The 17481-nt window shown below is 52.4% G+C and overlaps 1 protein-coding gene and 1 long non-coding RNA gene across 8 annotated transcripts in view; both read left to right on the forward strand.

Moving 5' to 3' along the window:
- IGF2BP2 (insulin like growth factor 2 mRNA binding protein 2) overlaps positions 1 to 16146 on the forward strand; it is a 148775-nt gene extending 132629 nt beyond the window's left edge. For all 7 annotated transcript variants that reach the window (XM_037131309.2, XM_053657988.1, XM_037131310.2 and 4 more), the window contains 6 exons: positions 5966 to 6034; positions 6863 to 6979; positions 9852 to 9926; positions 11281 to 11412; positions 12938 to 13051; positions 14265 to 16146. In XM_037131309.2, coding sequence (XP_036987204.1) covers positions 5966 to 6034; positions 6863 to 6979; positions 9852 to 9926; positions 11281 to 11412; positions 12938 to 13051; positions 14265 to 14357 — 600 coding nt within the window. In that variant the 3' untranslated portion in view covers positions 14358 to 16146. The remainder of the gene's footprint in view (positions 1 to 5965; positions 6035 to 6862; positions 6980 to 9851; positions 9927 to 11280; positions 11413 to 12937; positions 13052 to 14264) is intronic.
- A 271-nt stretch (positions 16147 to 16417) lies between these two features.
- On the forward strand, positions 16418 to 17481 carry LOC128626242 (uncharacterized). Its single transcript, XR_008390163.1, has 3 exons — positions 16418 to 16502; positions 17118 to 17230; positions 17418 to 17481. It is a non-coding gene; the product is annotated as an uncharacterized LOC128626242 (long non-coding RNA).

The following is a 17481-nucleotide window of genomic DNA, read 5'->3' on the forward strand; positions in this document are numbered from 1 at the left end:
GAATTACTCTAGTTTTCTAACCAGCACATGATTTTTAGAGATTGGGCTGTGTCTAGCTTTTCTCTGCTACAAAGAGTGTGTCAAAAGGAATATCTGTATACATGAGTCTTTGCTCAAGTGGTTGAGTATATGCAAAAGAAAATTCTCTAAGGTTGGAATTACTACATCAAAGCGTAGATGGCAATTTAAATTCTTACAGATTTCCCTTCAACAGAATTCATGCAGAGATTTTAAGAATTAAAGTAGCTAAATAAGTGATATTTCCCTGTATGAGCGAACTTCTTGCCTTTGATGTCATGCTAAGGAAGAAGCCTTCTTCCATCCCTGCGTTGTCTTACAGTGATGCTCAGTTGCTGATTTGGGGAAATTTTTGCTTATTTTATGTCTGTAACACAAAGGGAATTTATTTTGACTTATACTTTGAGACAGGGATTTATTTCTTTGTCCCCTAAATGGAGAGCCAGTTTTCCCGAGATCATTTATGGAGTAAGGCATGAATTTGTCGCTCGATCTGAGATGTCAGCTCTGTCATAACACAAAATTCCCACTTTGTGCCCCCGGACCGTCTCTCATCATTGGTTTTGTTCTGCACCGCGATGCCCGTAGTTTTATATTCTCCTCGGCAGTTTTAACAGTGGGGTTACTTATCTCTCAAAGAATGAGTTGGAAAGTGACTACCGTTTACTACGCGTGGGAAAATTAGAGAATACGTGGGCATTTTCTGCTTCTTGAAGATTTGATAAGACTATTTTGTGAAACATCTGGGCCTCTAGCATTAGTAAGCTTTTCGATTTATTAATAGGTTTTTGACATGGTTTTTGTTGATTTATAGTTTCCTATAAAAGTATTCATTCCATCTGTCTTTTTATATACATATATTGGCATAATGTTGTACAGAGCAGACGACTGCCTTTTAAGGCTCCACACTTGTGGTTATATCTCTTTTACTTCCTAACATTGTACAGTCATGGGCAAAAGTGGGTTTTTACTGGTGTGAGTATGTGAAACGTATTCTTGTGTTACTTATTGTTATATCATTTACTTGTATTATAACTGTAAACCTACTCTTACCCACTGCTGTATATTTGTGTTTTCTCTCATTTTTCTCTTAATTTGGATTTGCTGGGACTTTTTCCATTTCTTTAAGTTTCTAAGCAGTTAAGGGGTTTTTGTTGTTGTTGTTACCTTGCAATCGATTCCTGTGCTCCGTACACAGAGGATGTGATGGGAACATTCTGATCTTTGTGGCCTTGTCTTGCACGGTCAGTCTTTTTAAATCCTGGGCATTTGGAAGGGAGCACCTTCTGCCAGCGGGCTCGAAGCTGGGTTTACAGCGGCAGAGACTGGCTTCCAGTTTGTGGCTCATCAGCTCTACAGAGCATTTTTTCCTCTGTACGACTTAAACGTTCAAAGCAGTTTACTGTTCTGCCACTATGATTACTGTTTTGGCAAATTCTTTATTTCTAACAGGTTTTGTTTATTAATGTGTTTGGCCATCTTATTCTAGAAATGATCTCAAATTTCAGTCCAAATTAGCTTTTTTCCTTAATGAATACACAATTTCATGCTCCGCGGTTATTTAGAATTAATTATCTACTTTTACTGGTTTCTCTGCTCACTGCAGATAGTTTCGTCCAATACATATCCTCTCATTTTTTTTTGAGTTACTAGTTTCTGTATGTTTGGAATGCTCCCTCAAACTTTTTTTTTTAGGAATAATACATAAGTAGTATAATTTCTACACCTTTCTCTTTTGAAAATGCCTTTCTTTTCCCCTCACTCATGAGCAAAAGTCCAACTGGGTATTTAGAAATTCTAGGGTCAGAGCTCCCTTAGGATTTGAAAACAGTCCACATTTGATTTTTCAGGTAAGTGTGCAGCCAGCCTGACTCATTCTTTTGTAGGTGAGCTGTTTTTTCCCTCTGGAAGAGGTTTGCCTTTTGTGTTATTTTGCCTTTACCCTTGGAATTCAGAAATCTGAATGTGAGTCCTTCGGTCTGCGGATTCGAGTTTTTCTTTGGCTCGGGAAAATCTCCTGCCTCTGTGATCCGTCTCAGTGATGCTTCTCCTGACCCCACGGCACCGTCTCATTGTGGAGTTCCCACTTCACGGGTAACCTGTGCACTCCCTGCCTATCTGTGATTCCGTCTTTCTGTTTGGAAGGCACTGATCTTCTAAGGCACCACTTGGCCTTTCCTAAGTGTCTGTTCTGTTTATATGGTGCTGTTGAGTTTTGACTTCACTAATCACGTTTTTAGTTTCCAAGATCATTCTGGTTCTCCGGTTGGCGGTTTCTCATCGCAATCCACTCAAGCTCTGTCTTCTTGAGTCTCACCAGGAAATCAGGCGGACTTTACACAGAAATTCTCCCTCTTTCCTGAAGTAATGCACAGGGGTCATTTGCTTGCCTCATTCCCTTCTTTCATGCCATTATTCTCTACATACGTCTGAGGAATTTTAATTTTCCTTTCATGTATTTACATAAACTAAACAGAGCCCTGATACCTAAACATATTAGAGCCCTTTCAGAACATGCACCATGGGCCCCGCCTGACCAGTGAATTGGGGATGTTCCAGGTGAGCGGTGTTGGGTGCGGTGGTTAAGATCGTGGGCTGCGAAACCAGACAGAGATCTGCACTCAAGCCGTGGCTCTGCCTCTTGCTGTCTTACCAGTTTCCCTCAGCTCCGGAGATGGTCCTAGGAGAGTGCGCAGAGGTGGACAAACAGGAATGTAAGGAGGGACTCTGACAAACTAGGGTAGAACGGTGCACCTTCTGAGTCTTGGAAAGCTCTGCCCATGACCCTGACCCCTCCAGCCACATCTACCGCCCTTCCCAGGCCCACGTCCATGTCCCCAGTTCCCAGGTTGAGCGCCTGACGTCTTTGCATCTGCTTTGGTGACTGTCTTCAGATTAAAGCTACTTAAATTTTTGAACATAACTTGTATGCCTGACTCTCGGCCTCTCCCCTGCCTCTCCCCTGATTTCTTTGTGACGCAGAAGAGCACCTAAGTCATGCATCAAGTGATCATACGAAACAGCTTGAAACTGAGGACCCAACAGGTCTCCCAGGAGAAGCAGCCCAACTCTTTCTAATCCCCTCTTTAGTTTTCACAAGTGTGTTTGATACATGCTCCTCTGCCTGCCCCACAGCACAGTCAGGCATTGAGGAAAAGCAGACCCCAGTTCCTCCAAACTCAGAATGGGAAATGAACCTCGGATTAGAGTGGCCGCCCCTGGCTGCCTCTCTGTTGGCAGGGCGTGGGGCGCCCTCGGCAGCGGCAACTTCACTGTCCACCCTCCTATCCCCTTCCCCAATGTCTTAACGCTTTTGAAACACTCAAAAATAAAGTAGCTTCTCTGTCAGAAAACAGCTGGGACGCTCAAACCGAGACAGTGAGCCTGACTGCCATATGGGGGTTGGGGGTTCCACGCTGACACCATCTTCCCTGGGACCTTGGTTCATCAAATGGCTACATCCTGCTTTCCCATTAAGGAGAACATTTATTCAGTCATTGACAGGCGATTTTTCTGACTATGCTGTGTAAGCATGTTCACAAAGGCCTTTTCCACCTGGGGTTGTAGGTGCGGCGCAAGCTTGGGCGGGTGGGAACCAGAAAGTGTGCTCTGATGAGCCACGTGTTTGGTATAAGTGAGTACTCATTCATTCAGCCACACGATGCCTGATGGTAGATTTTTCCATCCCTGTGACCTTACTGGATGCCACGTAACATCCTTCAGTGGCATCCCTTGTACTTGAGGTCAAATCCATGTCTAAAACAGGCCTGCAAGGCCCTGCCTGCCTCCTGTCCCGTCCTGCTGCATGTACTCCTGCTGCTGCTCTCAGGGCCTCCTTTCCGTTTTTCAAACAGACCAACCCCTTTCCTAGCTCTGGACCTCTAAGAACTGTGCTTCGAATGTTCCCTCCCAGTGCCTTGCACGAGGCCCCACCTCCTCCCACCTCGGAGGCCACCTCCTCCGGGAGCCTTCCGGGACCACTGCAGCCAGCGCCGCCATCCCACCCCTCATCTCGCAGTGTCACTTCCTCACGTCGTCCTGTTGGGTTTTCTTTCATAGCACTTGTCTGCCTCCCCCGTAGAACGTAAGACCCATGGAGGCAGTGCGACCTTCTCTGAGTAGCTGTGTCCCAGCACCTAGAACAGTGAATGCTTCACACATAATAGGTGCTCATATACCTTTTGCCTGAATGATGATTGAATGAACCCTCAACGGTATTTATAAGATCTAAATATTATTTTAATCCATTGGTGGATGAGGCTCAGCAAGGCTGAATAAATTATTCCAACTTGTAAAGAGCTAGTGATTCAGTGTCAGGTCTTCTGAGTCTTCTGACTCCCAAAACCAGCCTGTGGACACAGATGGCAGTGCCTCAGGCAGAACGAGCTCCTGATCACTGAGTTCAGGGCTCTCTCCACACAGTTTTCCAGCTGTAGTAACTCATGAATACAAAGCAGTAGATATAAATTTAATAGTGTTTATGTTGTTATTATTTGAGCCCAGAATAGCAGCCACACTGTGGCCTGTGTATTCTTGGCCTCACATGAGTTTTTGTGAGGAAAAAGCAAATTACAATTCAAATAAGAATTATTTCTGAGATAAGGGCTGAAGAAAAGGTTTTGTCCTGTTGGGAAAAGGGCAGAAGTGTCCTTTCCCCAAGGTAGTAGAACTTTGAGCAGAAACCCTGCAGGAATTCTCCGCCCACCCCCCATGGCCCAGGACAACCTCCAGAACAGGGACCTGCACAGAGACGGGTCCATGCTCTTCTAGAAGAGCAGGACCAAGTCATCCAAACCTGGTCCTTTAGCATCGTCAAAAATGGGAGGCTACCGAGAGAAGGCTGGTCTCGTAGACCCCTCTTGTGGCCAGGAGGTGCCACTGCAGCCTCTTAAGTCACAAAAAGCAAAGGCTCCTACGGAAATGGGTTCCCTTCCATAAGCCGCCCCTCCACCTCCGGCACCTAGAGTGCCCTTGGGAGACACGCCCCACGGTGTTTATATCTCTACTCTCCAAGCTCAAAATGGGGGACAGTTTCATTTTGTCCTTAATGTGTTGTAAAGGCAAAGTTGTGACCCGAAGCTCCGTCCTGCTGGGGATTCAGGAGATGGAGGGTACTATGAGATTTGCTCCAGGGCCCCCGGGCAGAGCTGGGCCCCTCACTGCCAAGCCGCACCGTGTCTTACCACTGTTGGGGCGATCTTCCTGGAGGTGGTCCTGTGGGGCTGGCCTGGGGGTTCAGCTGGCAGTGTGTACTTGGCCATATGTAAATACCGTTGACTAGACTTTGGGACTCTGGCCAATGTATAAGAATATATAAAATCAGACATAGTCCTGTTTTACAGGACTGCAGTGAGGGTTAGAAGAGTTTTAGAATAGACACAAAGTGTCTATCGCAAACCTAGTACACAGTAGCTATTCAGTAGGAAAGCAGCTCCTTCTTAAATGTAAGTTCCCTAATAGCTCTTGTTTTCTTCCGTCCACATCAGCCTTCCCGGCCCTGCGCCCCCTTCCCCACACTCTCACACCGTACGTTTATTCATTCTCTTTCCTCCCAGCCTCTCTTTGAGTTTCTCTTTTCTCAGTCTCTCCCTTTCCTTCCGAAATGCTCTGATGGAGCTCGCTGGTCTGACTACCAAGGAGCAGGTTGCTTGTTCTGTGTACGTCTCAGGTGTTGCCCTTGTACTCTCTGACCCTGTGGGCGCGTGTGTGGGCCCCGTGCCTGGGTGTGCACTCGCTCACCGGGGTAAGTTCCCAGGAGTCCAAAGCACGGCCCAGCTGGGAGCATTCAGCCTTCGGCCCAGCCCCGTGCGCTGCGCAGGGGAAGGTGGAGCAGGGTGAGAGCGCGGCCAGGTGGCGGTGCGGAGCTGTGGTGCGCAGCAGTCTTGCCGCCCGAATTTGGTGAGCGCCCCCAGGGCACTGCTGACTGGCGCTTTCTCTCATGCTGCAGACGCACTCCGGATACTTCTCCAGCTTGTACCCCCCTCACCAGTTCAGCCCGTTCCCGCATCATCACTCCGTAAGTGCCCCTCCGGCCCCATCTGCCCCTTTTGCTCGCCTGTGAGCGCCTGTGGGCACCGGGCCCTGTGGTTCCAGGTCGTCAGGGGACGACACACCGCAGGCCATAAGCACAGCAGACGGTGCAGTGGCCCAGTGCACCAGAGGGTCCTTGAAGCGCTGGCCTGACCCGGTCCCGGTCCTGCCGATGCTTACAGTCCTGCCGGTGGCGGGAAACCGGTGCAAATGGATGGTCAGCAGGTTGGGTGGGGAGCTGCTGTTGGGCTAAAGGCCAGAGTTTTCAAAGGTCTTTGAAGCAGGTCCAGCAAAGGGACCTGCTTCTATTTCTGTGTACCCCTACAGCACAGGCCCCTGTGGCCTCGCCCATGTCCCTCCGGGCTATCGCCAGGCAGGTTTCGTGGCCACCTTGTTTTGAATCTGGCACCACTGTAGTGAAAATGTCACTCCTGGCTGTGAGACAGATGGGCAGCTTCCATTCCCTCTGACCAAGTGGCTTCAAGCCCTGCACTCAGGCCCTGTACGTTTAATTGATTTACTGCATGAAGACCAGTGAAACACTTTCATACGTGACAGAAAGCCTGTGAATAGACAACTTTCTGTGTCCAGCCAATGCAGAGAGGCCCAAGAGGAGTTTGTGTTTTGATTGTCGTGTCAGGGTTGCTTACGTTCTGGTCCCTTCTTTGAGCTTCCCACCTGCAGAGCCCTGGGCCGCAGGGAAACCCAGGCACCCTGGGTCATTTTCTGGGGCCTGGGGCCGCCCCTCCACATGGCTCAAAGTAGATGCGTGGTAACTTCCTGGAATGTCTTCTGTCTTGTCTCGCCCTTGCAGTACCCAGAGCAGGAGATTGTGAATCTCTTTATCCCGACCCAGGCTGTGGGGGCCATCATCGGGAAGAAGGGGGCGCACATTAAGCAGCTGGCCAGATTCGCCGGGGCCTCCATCAAGGTAAGGCTGCTCTCAACAGCCATCGGTAACGCCCCTTCCACTCTCTCCTCCCCACCCTTGTTCCTTCCATCAGCCTTCAGAGGACGGCAGCCCCTCTGCTCTCCGGGGGTAATCCCGCACCAGCTGAAAAATGGGCCTCCAGAACTATTCCCATCTGCTCTCATCTTTACCTCTTACTCCTTTTTTTGTTCAACTAACAACTGACAACTGAATTAGAGTATTGGTAACCAGCCCAGTTCTCCTTGGGTTGCCATTGTTCTCCCGCTGAAAGGGGAGGGATTTCCCCAAACTAAGGGAATGAGTTTAAGTGGATAATCTCGTACTGAGCAGGTTTTAGCACTTTGATGCTTTAACTGGTCTTGCTTTACAAACCCTTGAACTCTGAAAAAAAGCTGGAATGCAAACCTCTTTGAAAGCGACAGGTGATAAAACATAGGTAAACAAAGGGCTGGTGATGGGAAGCCCCAGGCCACAGAGAGACGGGGAAGGAAGGCCCCCTAGTTCAGGGAAATGGTTGTGAGCACAGGCATAGCTGCACTTACGCATCCACATCCTGCCTCCTCCAGCACACTGTGAAGAATGTCAGAGAAGCTGAAAGGGAAGGATTATTCGCCCCGGTCCTGCTCCAAGCCCAGCTATCAGCTCTGACTCATGGGCAGAATGCCGAGCACGTCCCAAGCCTCGTGAAACACTTTCGGAAACAGAGTTTCCGTTGTTACGTAAAACAGTTCGCTGCCACGGGACGGCCCGGAATTCTGCACCAGAAGTCTCATGACTTGGAGAGAAAGAGGGCTTACACTTTCTCTCCAAGAAGAGCTGGAATTTCTCCCACAGCAAGTGTGCTGGAGAAAAAACCAAAAACAAAACATTCTGAGTAATGCAAAACGAAGATCGCAGTGAGACCGTAAAAGAATTTTATTTAGGTAAATCATTAACCCTCCTTTATCCCAATGGCAAAGTGGATAGACTGGGTGAGAGCCCTCAGGTGTGTGTGGGGGGGCAGTGGGGGAGGCGGGGGGGCGGCTTTGCACCCAGCAGGCTTGTTGCAGGTGGGACCCTGGCCCAAGCCATGCGGGCCCCACCCCCATTGTGGGACTGGTGAGGAGTGGAAGACACTGGGCTGGCTGCACCCCAAGGGCCTTTCCCAGTGTTCAGTCCTGTGGTCTGGGATGCCACTCAGGAGATAGAATGAGAGGGTTTCAACTGAAAAGGGCTTGAGGGATCATCTCATTAAATCCTCCCTTTTTCCCCCTAAGGGAACATTAGAGAGGTACAGGGACTCAGCCAAGGCAGGCAGGTGGTGGGCCTGGCTCTCAGGTGTAAGTTCTGTAGGACGTTGAGCACCTGTGCTAACTGTGGCAAGAGCTGTCCATTTACCACTGTGTCCAAGGAACCAGGGTTCAGAGGGGTCAGTGGTGTAGCGAAGGCCGCAGAGCTAGTGAATGTGAATGCCAAGATTTGACCCGGTTGTCCGATTTCTGCTCCTGGGTTTTCCCACTGTGTCAGCCTGGGTGCTATACTACCAGGCTCATTCCCCACCGGTCCTCATGTCCCAGAAGGTTAAGGGGTGGCCTGTCACTTTGCTGGTGGCCTCTGTGATGGGCAGAGACAGCAGGGCTGGACCAGGAGGACAAACTGGGCTCTGTAGCCTGGTGGTGTGTGGGATGCCTGCTCCTTCCTCAGTCTCTGCCTCTGGCCAGAGCAGTAAGGAAGAGGAGAGAAGCCAAGTGTGTGTGAGAGAAGATTCCTGCTTTTTAAAATCAACCTGGTTCTTGCTAGATTCCCTTCATCCCGACAAGCTTCTGAAAGCATCTGTCTCTGCAGCAAGGGCTCACTCCAGGGAACCCCCAGCTGGCTGCCTCTCCAGGCATCCGAGGTCACAGCCATTTGATGCCAACAGGCAGGGAGACAGCTTTCTAACTAACTAACTAACTAACTAACTAACTAACTAACTAACTAACTAACGTGGGAAAGGGGTGGAGCCGAGGCTGCGAGGTGCATCCCAAGAGATGCTGTGGTTGCAGGCAAACAGCTCCCATAGCTCCCTGTGCTGCACGCACCTGGTCCGCAGGCCCCAGGACCCCACACACAGTTCTGTCAGCACTGCCGGCCGGGGTACCCGGTGCCTGGCCTTGCTGCAGCCCTGCAGTCCTGGCAGTCACCTCACCTCTCTGGGAGCCATCTGCTTCAGTTGTAAAACAGGTCTGCATTCCTGGTCCTTGGGCGCGGGTGGGGGGGTTGCCTGTGGAGTGCCGCAGTGAAACTAGAGTCTGGCGCCATGCTCAGGCCTCCGGTCTGGGCTGGTTGATGCTGGACGGTTGAGAGACGAGGGGGGTTTCTTGCAGCATCTGAGCCAGGCAGCTGTGAACTACTGGGAAGTAGACAGGACGGCAGAACCGATGGGTCGATGCGAATCGCGAATTAGCCTTTCAGCCTGGCTCCTAGCTGCGCCCACCCCAGCTCCCTGTCACAGGCAGCCGGCCTGCGAGCTGCCTCCCAATTAAGGCCTCTGTGGACTGAGCCTTCCTCCCCCCTGGGCCCTGGGTCAGTTGGCACAGTCTGTACCCCCCTTTTCCTATAGTTTTTGACTCCCTCGGTGGAAGGCAGCCAGTCCCTGCTGGTGCTCGGGGCAGGAACAGGCAGTAACTGCTGACCTGCTGCCAACGCTCCCTGGGCAGCCAAACTCCAAAAATGGGCCCTGGGCACCACAGTTGTGACTTCCCAAGCCCCAGAGTGGCGGCAGCAGGGGTCAGACGAAGCAAAGGCAGAGCCCCGCAGTCCCTTGCTAGTGCGTGTGCCAGCCACCTGGATGAGAGGGTCAGGTGGGGCTGGGGCACAGCCAGGCAGCATTGTCCTTTCCTGTGACCTGCAGATCGCCCCGGCCGAAGGCCCAGATGTCAGCGAAAGGATGGTCATCATCACAGGCCCCCCTGAAGCCCAGTTCAAGGTCAGTGCCAAAGGCTACCTGAGCCCTGAAGGTCGTAGCACAGGGCAGCCTGTTTGGGGGAACAGAAGGCTGTTCAGCAGGCAGCAGCCACCTCAGAGGCGTGTTCAAGGCTCTTCTTTGCACTTAGTAGTCTCAGACTCACCCTGGCCCGCCCCCTCCAGGCTGTTCCCTCCGCTCCGAGCTTTCCTCCCCTCTCCCCGGGGCAAGTGGGTTGTCTGTCAACACCCAGTTCAAACGACGCCGCCTCTGGCCTGCTGCTGACCCGTCGGCTGTGCTTGTGAGGAAGGCTGTTTCAGGCCCGTTTAGTCATCTGCCCTCCCAGCTGTGAGGGGAGGTGGGCACACTGGGGTTTTGTTTGGTTGGGTTTTTTGCCCTTTTCTCTCCCCAAGAAAAACTATGACTTGAGTTTTCTAACAGAAATATCTTTGAAAGGATAATCCTCATCATTAAAAATATTTAAAATTTGAGAAGCTAAAACACACGTGGAACCGTTCCAGAGCAATAACCCGCAGATAGACTTCCGCAGCCATGGAGGGGACCGGTGTGGCTGATAGGCACCCCGGCGTGGGTGAGCCGCAACAGGCCACACTGGGAGCAGGCAGGCAGAGAAGGCCGCGGACTGGATGGGCCCACGTGTGTGGAACGTCCAGGACAGGCGAGTCCAGGCCGACAAAAGAGCAGAGTAGTGCCTGCCAGGGGGTGGGGGCAGGGAGGGGCCGGACTCACTGGCCATAGTGGTTTTTATTGGGGGGGAGAGTGATGAGGGTTGTACAGTGAATACACCAAAAAACACTGAGCTGCACTCTCTAAAATGGTGCATTTTAGGTAATTTAAATGATAACTCATTTTTTAAGTTCTTTTTTGTTGTTGTTTTAAGAACAATAACCCCCTGGCTACACTGGCTCTGCAGTTAGACGATAAGCAGCAAGATCAGGCTCATCGAATCCCATCCCCGCCACCCTCACCGCAGCCCCTCAGTACCCAGGCCTGAGCATACCACGGTGGGAGGAAGTGAAGGAGTCCGGAGTGAGTTTGTGCACGCAAGCCTTTGTAGGTGCTAGGGCTGCAGAAATGACACACGGTCCACCCCTCACCACGCCCCACCCTGACATAGAGCTGCCTGGAGGTGTGAGTGTGCGCAGACCGTGAAGACCCGCGGCCACTCATGCACACCTTGCACGGCGCAGGCACGGGATGTGGCCAGAGCTGAAGTGAGGCGCACGCCCCCCCGCCCCCCCGCCCGAGTGGGGCTGGGGCTGGGGCATGCCGCCGCTGGGCTCACGATTCCAGCAGCAGCACTGCTGGCGCGGGCGGTAGGCAGCTGGGAGCTTCATCAGTCACGTCTTGCTCTCAGGCCCAGGGGCGGATCTTTGGGAAACTCAAAGAAGAAAACTTCTTTAACCCCAAAGAAGAGGTGAAGCTGGAAGCCCACATCAGAGTGCCCTCTTCCACAGCTGGCCGGGTGATTGGCAAGGGCGGCAAAACCGTAAGTGCGCTCTGAGCTGGCTTGTCTGCAGGCTGACACCCTGCCTGGCCAGACTACCCCAGGCCCCCATGGGGGGGCTCTTCAAGAACACAAATGTAATTAGCAGCACTCCAGAACCGAGGCCCAAATCCATGCTGCTGCCTGGAGCTCAGCGTGTGTGCCCTGAGCTTGGGGAGGCTGTTTCCTGCCACTTTATATCTACACAAAGCAGCCGGGAACTGACCTGGGGTGGAGTCCCACCTAGAGTGCACCCTCTTGGCAGACCATCGTCTTCAATGACTGGCAGGCTCCAGGCCCCGCCGCGTCTGGTGTCCCCCGCTCTGCTCCTCAGACGCTCCCGACGGCTGCCCCAGGCCCAGACACCCCCTCCTGCAGACTGGGCCTTCCCGATGTTTCCACACCAGGCCACCTGCTGCCAGGGAGCTACTTCAGCAGTAGGGTGGTGGGCGAGAAGGAGACAGTTTTTAACAAAATAATCAAGGTTTTTAACCTGAAGGGGGCCATACCACAGGGTAATTTGAAAAGCACCAGGGAATGAGCTCTTCGACCTTTTGAAGTAGCCGCCCGTCAGACCCAGGTGGGCAGGTGGCCGTGTTAGCAGGCAGGAATTCGGGAGCTCTCTGTGGTCCTGCGCGCACGTGTGTGTGTGTGTGTGTGTGTGTGTGTGCGTGTGCGTGTGCCCGCGCACACCCCATTTTCTTTTTACATAAAAACCCTTAGAGGAATCAAAGCCAACTTCTAGATATAACGAGACACCTTTATGCAAAAGAATCAGGTTGCTTGCGTGCACATTAGTCTCTCTTCCCAGGAATGTGGCCCACATCCACTGGCACACACCCCGAGCTCTAGGCAAGTTGAAAGCGGATAAGACCACAGGGAGTAGAATCCTGAGTCCTTCAGTGTCCAGAGACTGTCAGCTGTCCCCTCTGTGTGGGCGTGCTGAGCCCTGTGACAGGGCCAGGAGCCGGGGCGCAGGCCCTCGGGAGGTGTAGTCCCAGGGAGGCAGGGCCGGAGTGCCGGAGTGCCGGAGATGGGGTTTAGATGAGGCAAGATCGTGTGGGCAGGGGGCTTCACAAAGAGATGGACCCCGGCCCAGGAGTGGCAGAGAGAGGCACAGTAACCCCAGGGTGGGGACAGCGTAAGCAAGACTCAGGGACCAGAATGCAAACGAAGAGCAGGGACAAGAGCAGAGCATCCTTCGAAATGAAAAGTTCACTGTGTCGGCTCGGGTGGCACCGGAAGGGCACGTCCAGTCGAGGTTTTCATCCCTGGGTGACTGGGCAGCCCGGGGCACTGTGAGCATGTGTGGGAACCACAGTGATGGTATCTCCAGACTGAGGATTCAGCCCCAGAAGCAGCTCTGTGGACTCGGGCTGGACTCCGTCTCCCTGTCATGGGGCCTCCCATGACCCCATGTCACTAGCATGGCCGCATGTGACCAGGGCAGAGGTGTGCCAGCTCGAAGCACAGGTGAGCTGCTTCCAGCTTCCTTGGCCTCCACCACTCGAGTGCTCTCCCTTCACAGGTGAACGAACTGCAGAACTTAACCAGTGCAGAAGTCATCGTGCCTCGCGACCAAACACCAGATGAAAATGAGGAAGTGATCGTCAGAATCATCGGGCATTTCTTTGCTAGCCAGGTACCTGCGCCGTGAGGGTCTGGTGTTTCTCGCCAGTGTCTGTTCGTTTCTTCGTTGTCGGTGGCCTGTCGGCAGCCACAGCCCCTGCACACCCCCCAGCCCCCACCGGTGGAACCTCTCCCTGGCTCTTCGGGCACAGCCTGCAGGGCAGGGGAGGTTGTTCCATGCCTGCTCCGCACTGCTGGCCCCAGGCACGCTGGAGGAGCTGGAAGAAGAGTGTGGAACTTTGGAGTCAAGGCCAGCACTGGCTCCCTCACCTTCCTACTCAGGCTTCGGTCACAGCCTTGCTCTGCTGGGAGCCACACACCAGCAGGGGCTCACCCTTGGGGCTCCCCAGCCGGGCCAGCTGCTGCCGAAATCGCCCTTCAGTGTCAGTGCTGTCACAGGAGACCCTTGCGTCCCTTAGCTCTCGGCCACCTCCTCACTCTGACCCCACCCCCATCAGCCGCTTGTCTTCCTTCGGAAGGGCTGGTGGCTCTGCACCCTGTGGCCGAGTGCTTTTCGGCGTGTTTTAATGGTTGGGTTTTGGGATAGAACAGCACTCTTGGTCCTTGTCTCAAGCCGGCCAAGGCAGGCTAAGCTAAGCTTACACCGAAGGTCTACCTGAGCCGTTGGCTTGCCCTCCCAGGCCTGTGCCTCTGCCGGGAGGCCTGTCTCTGAGAAGCCGCACCCTGTGGTGTGTCTGAGCCACCAGGTTCCTGCAGTTCCATGTGCAGGGGTCTCCCTGCGGTGGGAACACTGGGCTGGGGTGAGGGGGTCAAGCTTGGGTTCACGTTTTCTGCAGTTGTTTGGGGTGGAGTGTGTGCTGCAGCTTATCACTGCTCCCCCGTCTCACTTACTGTTGTATTTCTGACATTCTCCCCGGTCACTTGAGACACGCAGATATGCAGCCTGGGGGCTAAAGTGCGCGTAGTTGGCAGGGGGCTTCCCGGTCACTGGTTCCTACTCCTGCTTCCTGGCCTGTCTGTCCAGCAATTCACTGGAAGCTTTTGGGGCTCCACCCCCGTATCCTTTCCCAGCAGCCTTGGGGTTGGGGAGAGGAGCTCTGCCAGGTTACTTCCAGGCAGAAAAGGCCCCCATGGAAGGGGCTCAGCGGGTGGGTGTGACGCTTTGCTGAGCCTACCACCTCCTTTCCCCAAGCCCCACCCCCTACCGCTTATCCTCAGAACCGGGTTCCTTTTTCTCCCCTGTCCCCTCCGCCCCTTTGCTGCAGACTGCACAGCGCAAGATCAGGGAAATCGTGCAACAGGTGAAGCAGCAGGAGCAGAAATATCCTCAGGGAGTCGCCTCACAGCGCAGCAAGTGAGGCTCCCACAGGCACCAGCACAACCACGGATGAATGTAGCCCTTCCAACACCTGACGGAACGAGACCAAACACAGCCAACCACATTGGGAGCAAACCAAAGACCATCCTGAGGAACGAGAAGTCTGCGGAGGCGCCGGGGACTCTGCAGAGGCCCCGAGACTCTGAGGGGCCGGGAGGGGGGCGGAGGGAGGCGGAGGTTGGCGGGGCCATCGGCCAGCCTCCTGCTGCCCCCGAGAGCCTCTGCAGGCTTCCCGGCGTCCACTTCACCATCCACTCGGATCTCTCCTTGACCCCCACCACGCTATCCCTTTTAGTTGAACTAACATAGGTGAATGTGTTCGAAGCAAAGCAAAATTCACACCCTTTTCTTTTTCTGTGGGAAATTGTCTCTGTACATGTGTGTACATATTAGAAGGCGAAAGATGTTAAGCTACGTGGCCTGTGGGTTACACAGGGTGCCTGCAGCGTTAATATATTTTAGAAATAATATATCAGATAACTCAACTAACTCCAATTTTTAATCAAGTATTAATTTCTTTTTCTTCGTAAAGAGAAAGCAGGCTTTTCTAGACTTTAAAGAATAAAGTCATTCTTTGGGAGGTCCAATGGGTTAGTAAGGAGCTCCGAGGCCCCCTCCACACGAAATTCACCCAGAGGGCAATCCCGGCAGAAAGGTACTCACCGCAGGCCTGGGTCACCTGTGTATGTCAACGGAAGGGATACCGTCTCTCTGAAGGGGAGACTCCGTCTCTCCTCATCCCTGTCTAGCTCACACGGCCATTTCTCTTTGCTTCACAAGTTTCAAACTGGTTTTTGCATACTGCTATATAATTCTCTGTCTCTCTCTGTTTCTCTCCCCGTGTCCTTTCTCCCCAACCCTCCCGCTTCTCCACGCCCGTTCTTTTTAATTCCCACATCCCTCTGTCTCAGTTCCACTCCGTCTGCACCCCCTACCCCCAGGCAAAGCAGTGCTCTGAGTATCACATCGCACAAAAGGAACAAAAGCGAAACACACAGACCAGCCTCAACTCACACTTGGTTACTCAAAAGAACAAGAGTTAATGGTACTTGTCCTAGCATTTTGGAAGAGGAAAACAGGAACCCGTCAAACCAACCAAACAAAAATTCTGCAAAGAAAGAATATATTTTGTCTTTTTACATTTTGGTGTATAAGCCATCAATTTTCAGCAAAATGATTTTCTTTCTTTTAAAAAAAAATGTGGAAGAAAATAGCAATTTACATGAGGTCGTTGGCCCAGGGCGTTAAATTTACAGATTTTTTTAACGAGAAAAACACACACAAAAAAAAACTACCTCAGGTGTTTTTTACCTCAGCACCTTGCTCTTGTGTTTCCCTTAGAGATTTTGTAAAACTAATAGTTGGAGCATTTTTTTATTTTTTTAATAAAAACGAGTTGGAGAAGATAGTAAGACACCAGCCGCCAGCCCGGAGGAGGTGACGGCCCAAGTGTGCGACAGCCGTTCCGCTCGATCGTCTTCCGCCAGCCAAGAGCCCACGTGGCCTTCTTTCGGACAAACATTGAAAATGTGTATTAAAAACCAAAAAAGTGACAAAGAAAAACAGAGAGAGAAAATGTCGGAGATGTCCTGGATTTCCATAGGGTCCGCGCCATTGGGCTTTCTGTGCTAAAGGATGAACAAGGACTGGTTTATGTGAACAAGCCGTTTGACCACCAGACTGCAATGCCCATTTCCTCTACTGCAAACAGTGTTCTGTGACAAAAACAAAAACAAACAAAAAAAAAGAAATATATCCAGCTAACAAGATCCTGGTGTCACGGTGTCTTATTTCTAACACGCCTTGCCCGCCCCCTGTCGAAGCACCGGCTGAACTCCACTCTGAGGGACTTGGGGGCAGGGAGGCACGCAGGGCTGGGAAGCTCCTCTGAGGAGGCGGGTGTCAAAGGTCTTTGGGAGAAGCTCAGCACAGTCCCCAGACTGGTGGCAGCATTGTCCACCTGGGAACTTTTTAGAAATGCAGATCCCTGGGGGTCCACCCTGAGTCAGATTCTGGGGGTGGGCCCCAGCGGTTTGTTTCAGCCAGCCCTCCAGGCGACTTCCGGTCACGCTCAAGTGTGAGAACCACAAAACCAGAGGCATGGATTGGCTGCGGATCAAGCAAGGTAAGACCAGCCCCTGTTGTAAATGAACTTGAAGCCTGGCCAGGGAAAGAGTTTATCTTTATGAAAGAAAGAGGGAGGACAGCATGCCCGACAGCTCAGGGGAAGGGGTACTTGGGCCTCCCAGACGCCCAGTTGAAAGCTTCCCAGGAGATCTGAACAGGCTGGGTGAGAACGGTGCTGCCCCTCCAGCAGGCCCGTGTGCACAGACGGTGGGGTCTAGCGGAGACGGCCGCCAGAAGTCCACATGGTCTCAGCAGTGAAGGGCTGGTGCTTGGCACCAGGCGGTCAGGCCGTTGGGGGCAACCATCGTAGCCCAGCAGGGCCAGATGGAGGGGAATTGATGGGTTCCACAGCAGCCATCTTCCCCTTCTGACAAACTCTGAGGGCTCCCAATCACTTAAAACGTGTTCCTTACTTATATCCCATCTCTACCCCTGATTTTCCCGTCATTTTCCATTTCCGTGCTGCCGCTTTTACTTTCAAGTTTGCTGGTGTGTTGGTGCCAGCCGTTCGCCTCCCTGCTGTGGTTGGCATGAATGTGGGCAGGGACATCTTGTCCCTTCATGTGACCGTTAGAAAGCCAGGTACCTACAGCTCCATCTTCTCCTCTGTTAGAGGGCTTGGGCCCACAGCCCTCATGAGAAACGCACCACAGGCTGACCACCTGAGAGAAGCCACAGGGTTCCTGACCACTGGGGTGGTTACTGAAAACTGTTCCCTGGATTGAGGTATGCATATCAGGTAAACAGCAGAAAAACAGCACATCTTTCAAGGAAGGGCTTTAAACAGAGGCTGAAGGGCTTAGTCGTGAGTCTGTCAAGATGAGGAATCAAGGCGGGAAAGACGATGGAAACTTCCAAAAATGCACCCTCTTGGCTCTACTGTTCAGGTTTCCTTCCTTGGCCTTTATTCCAGGTGGCAAAATCGGAGGTTTAAACTCTAGCACCTAAACTGCCCATTTCCAAAATCCTTGTCGCTG

This window comes from Artibeus jamaicensis, unplaced genomic scaffold (genome assembly GCF_021234435.1).
Source record: "Artibeus jamaicensis isolate MK-2021 breed Jamaican fruit bat unplaced genomic scaffold, CSHL_Jam_final scaffold_474, whole genome shotgun sequence".
NCBI classification, from domain to species: Eukaryota; Metazoa; Chordata; class Mammalia; order Chiroptera; family Phyllostomidae; genus Artibeus; species Artibeus jamaicensis.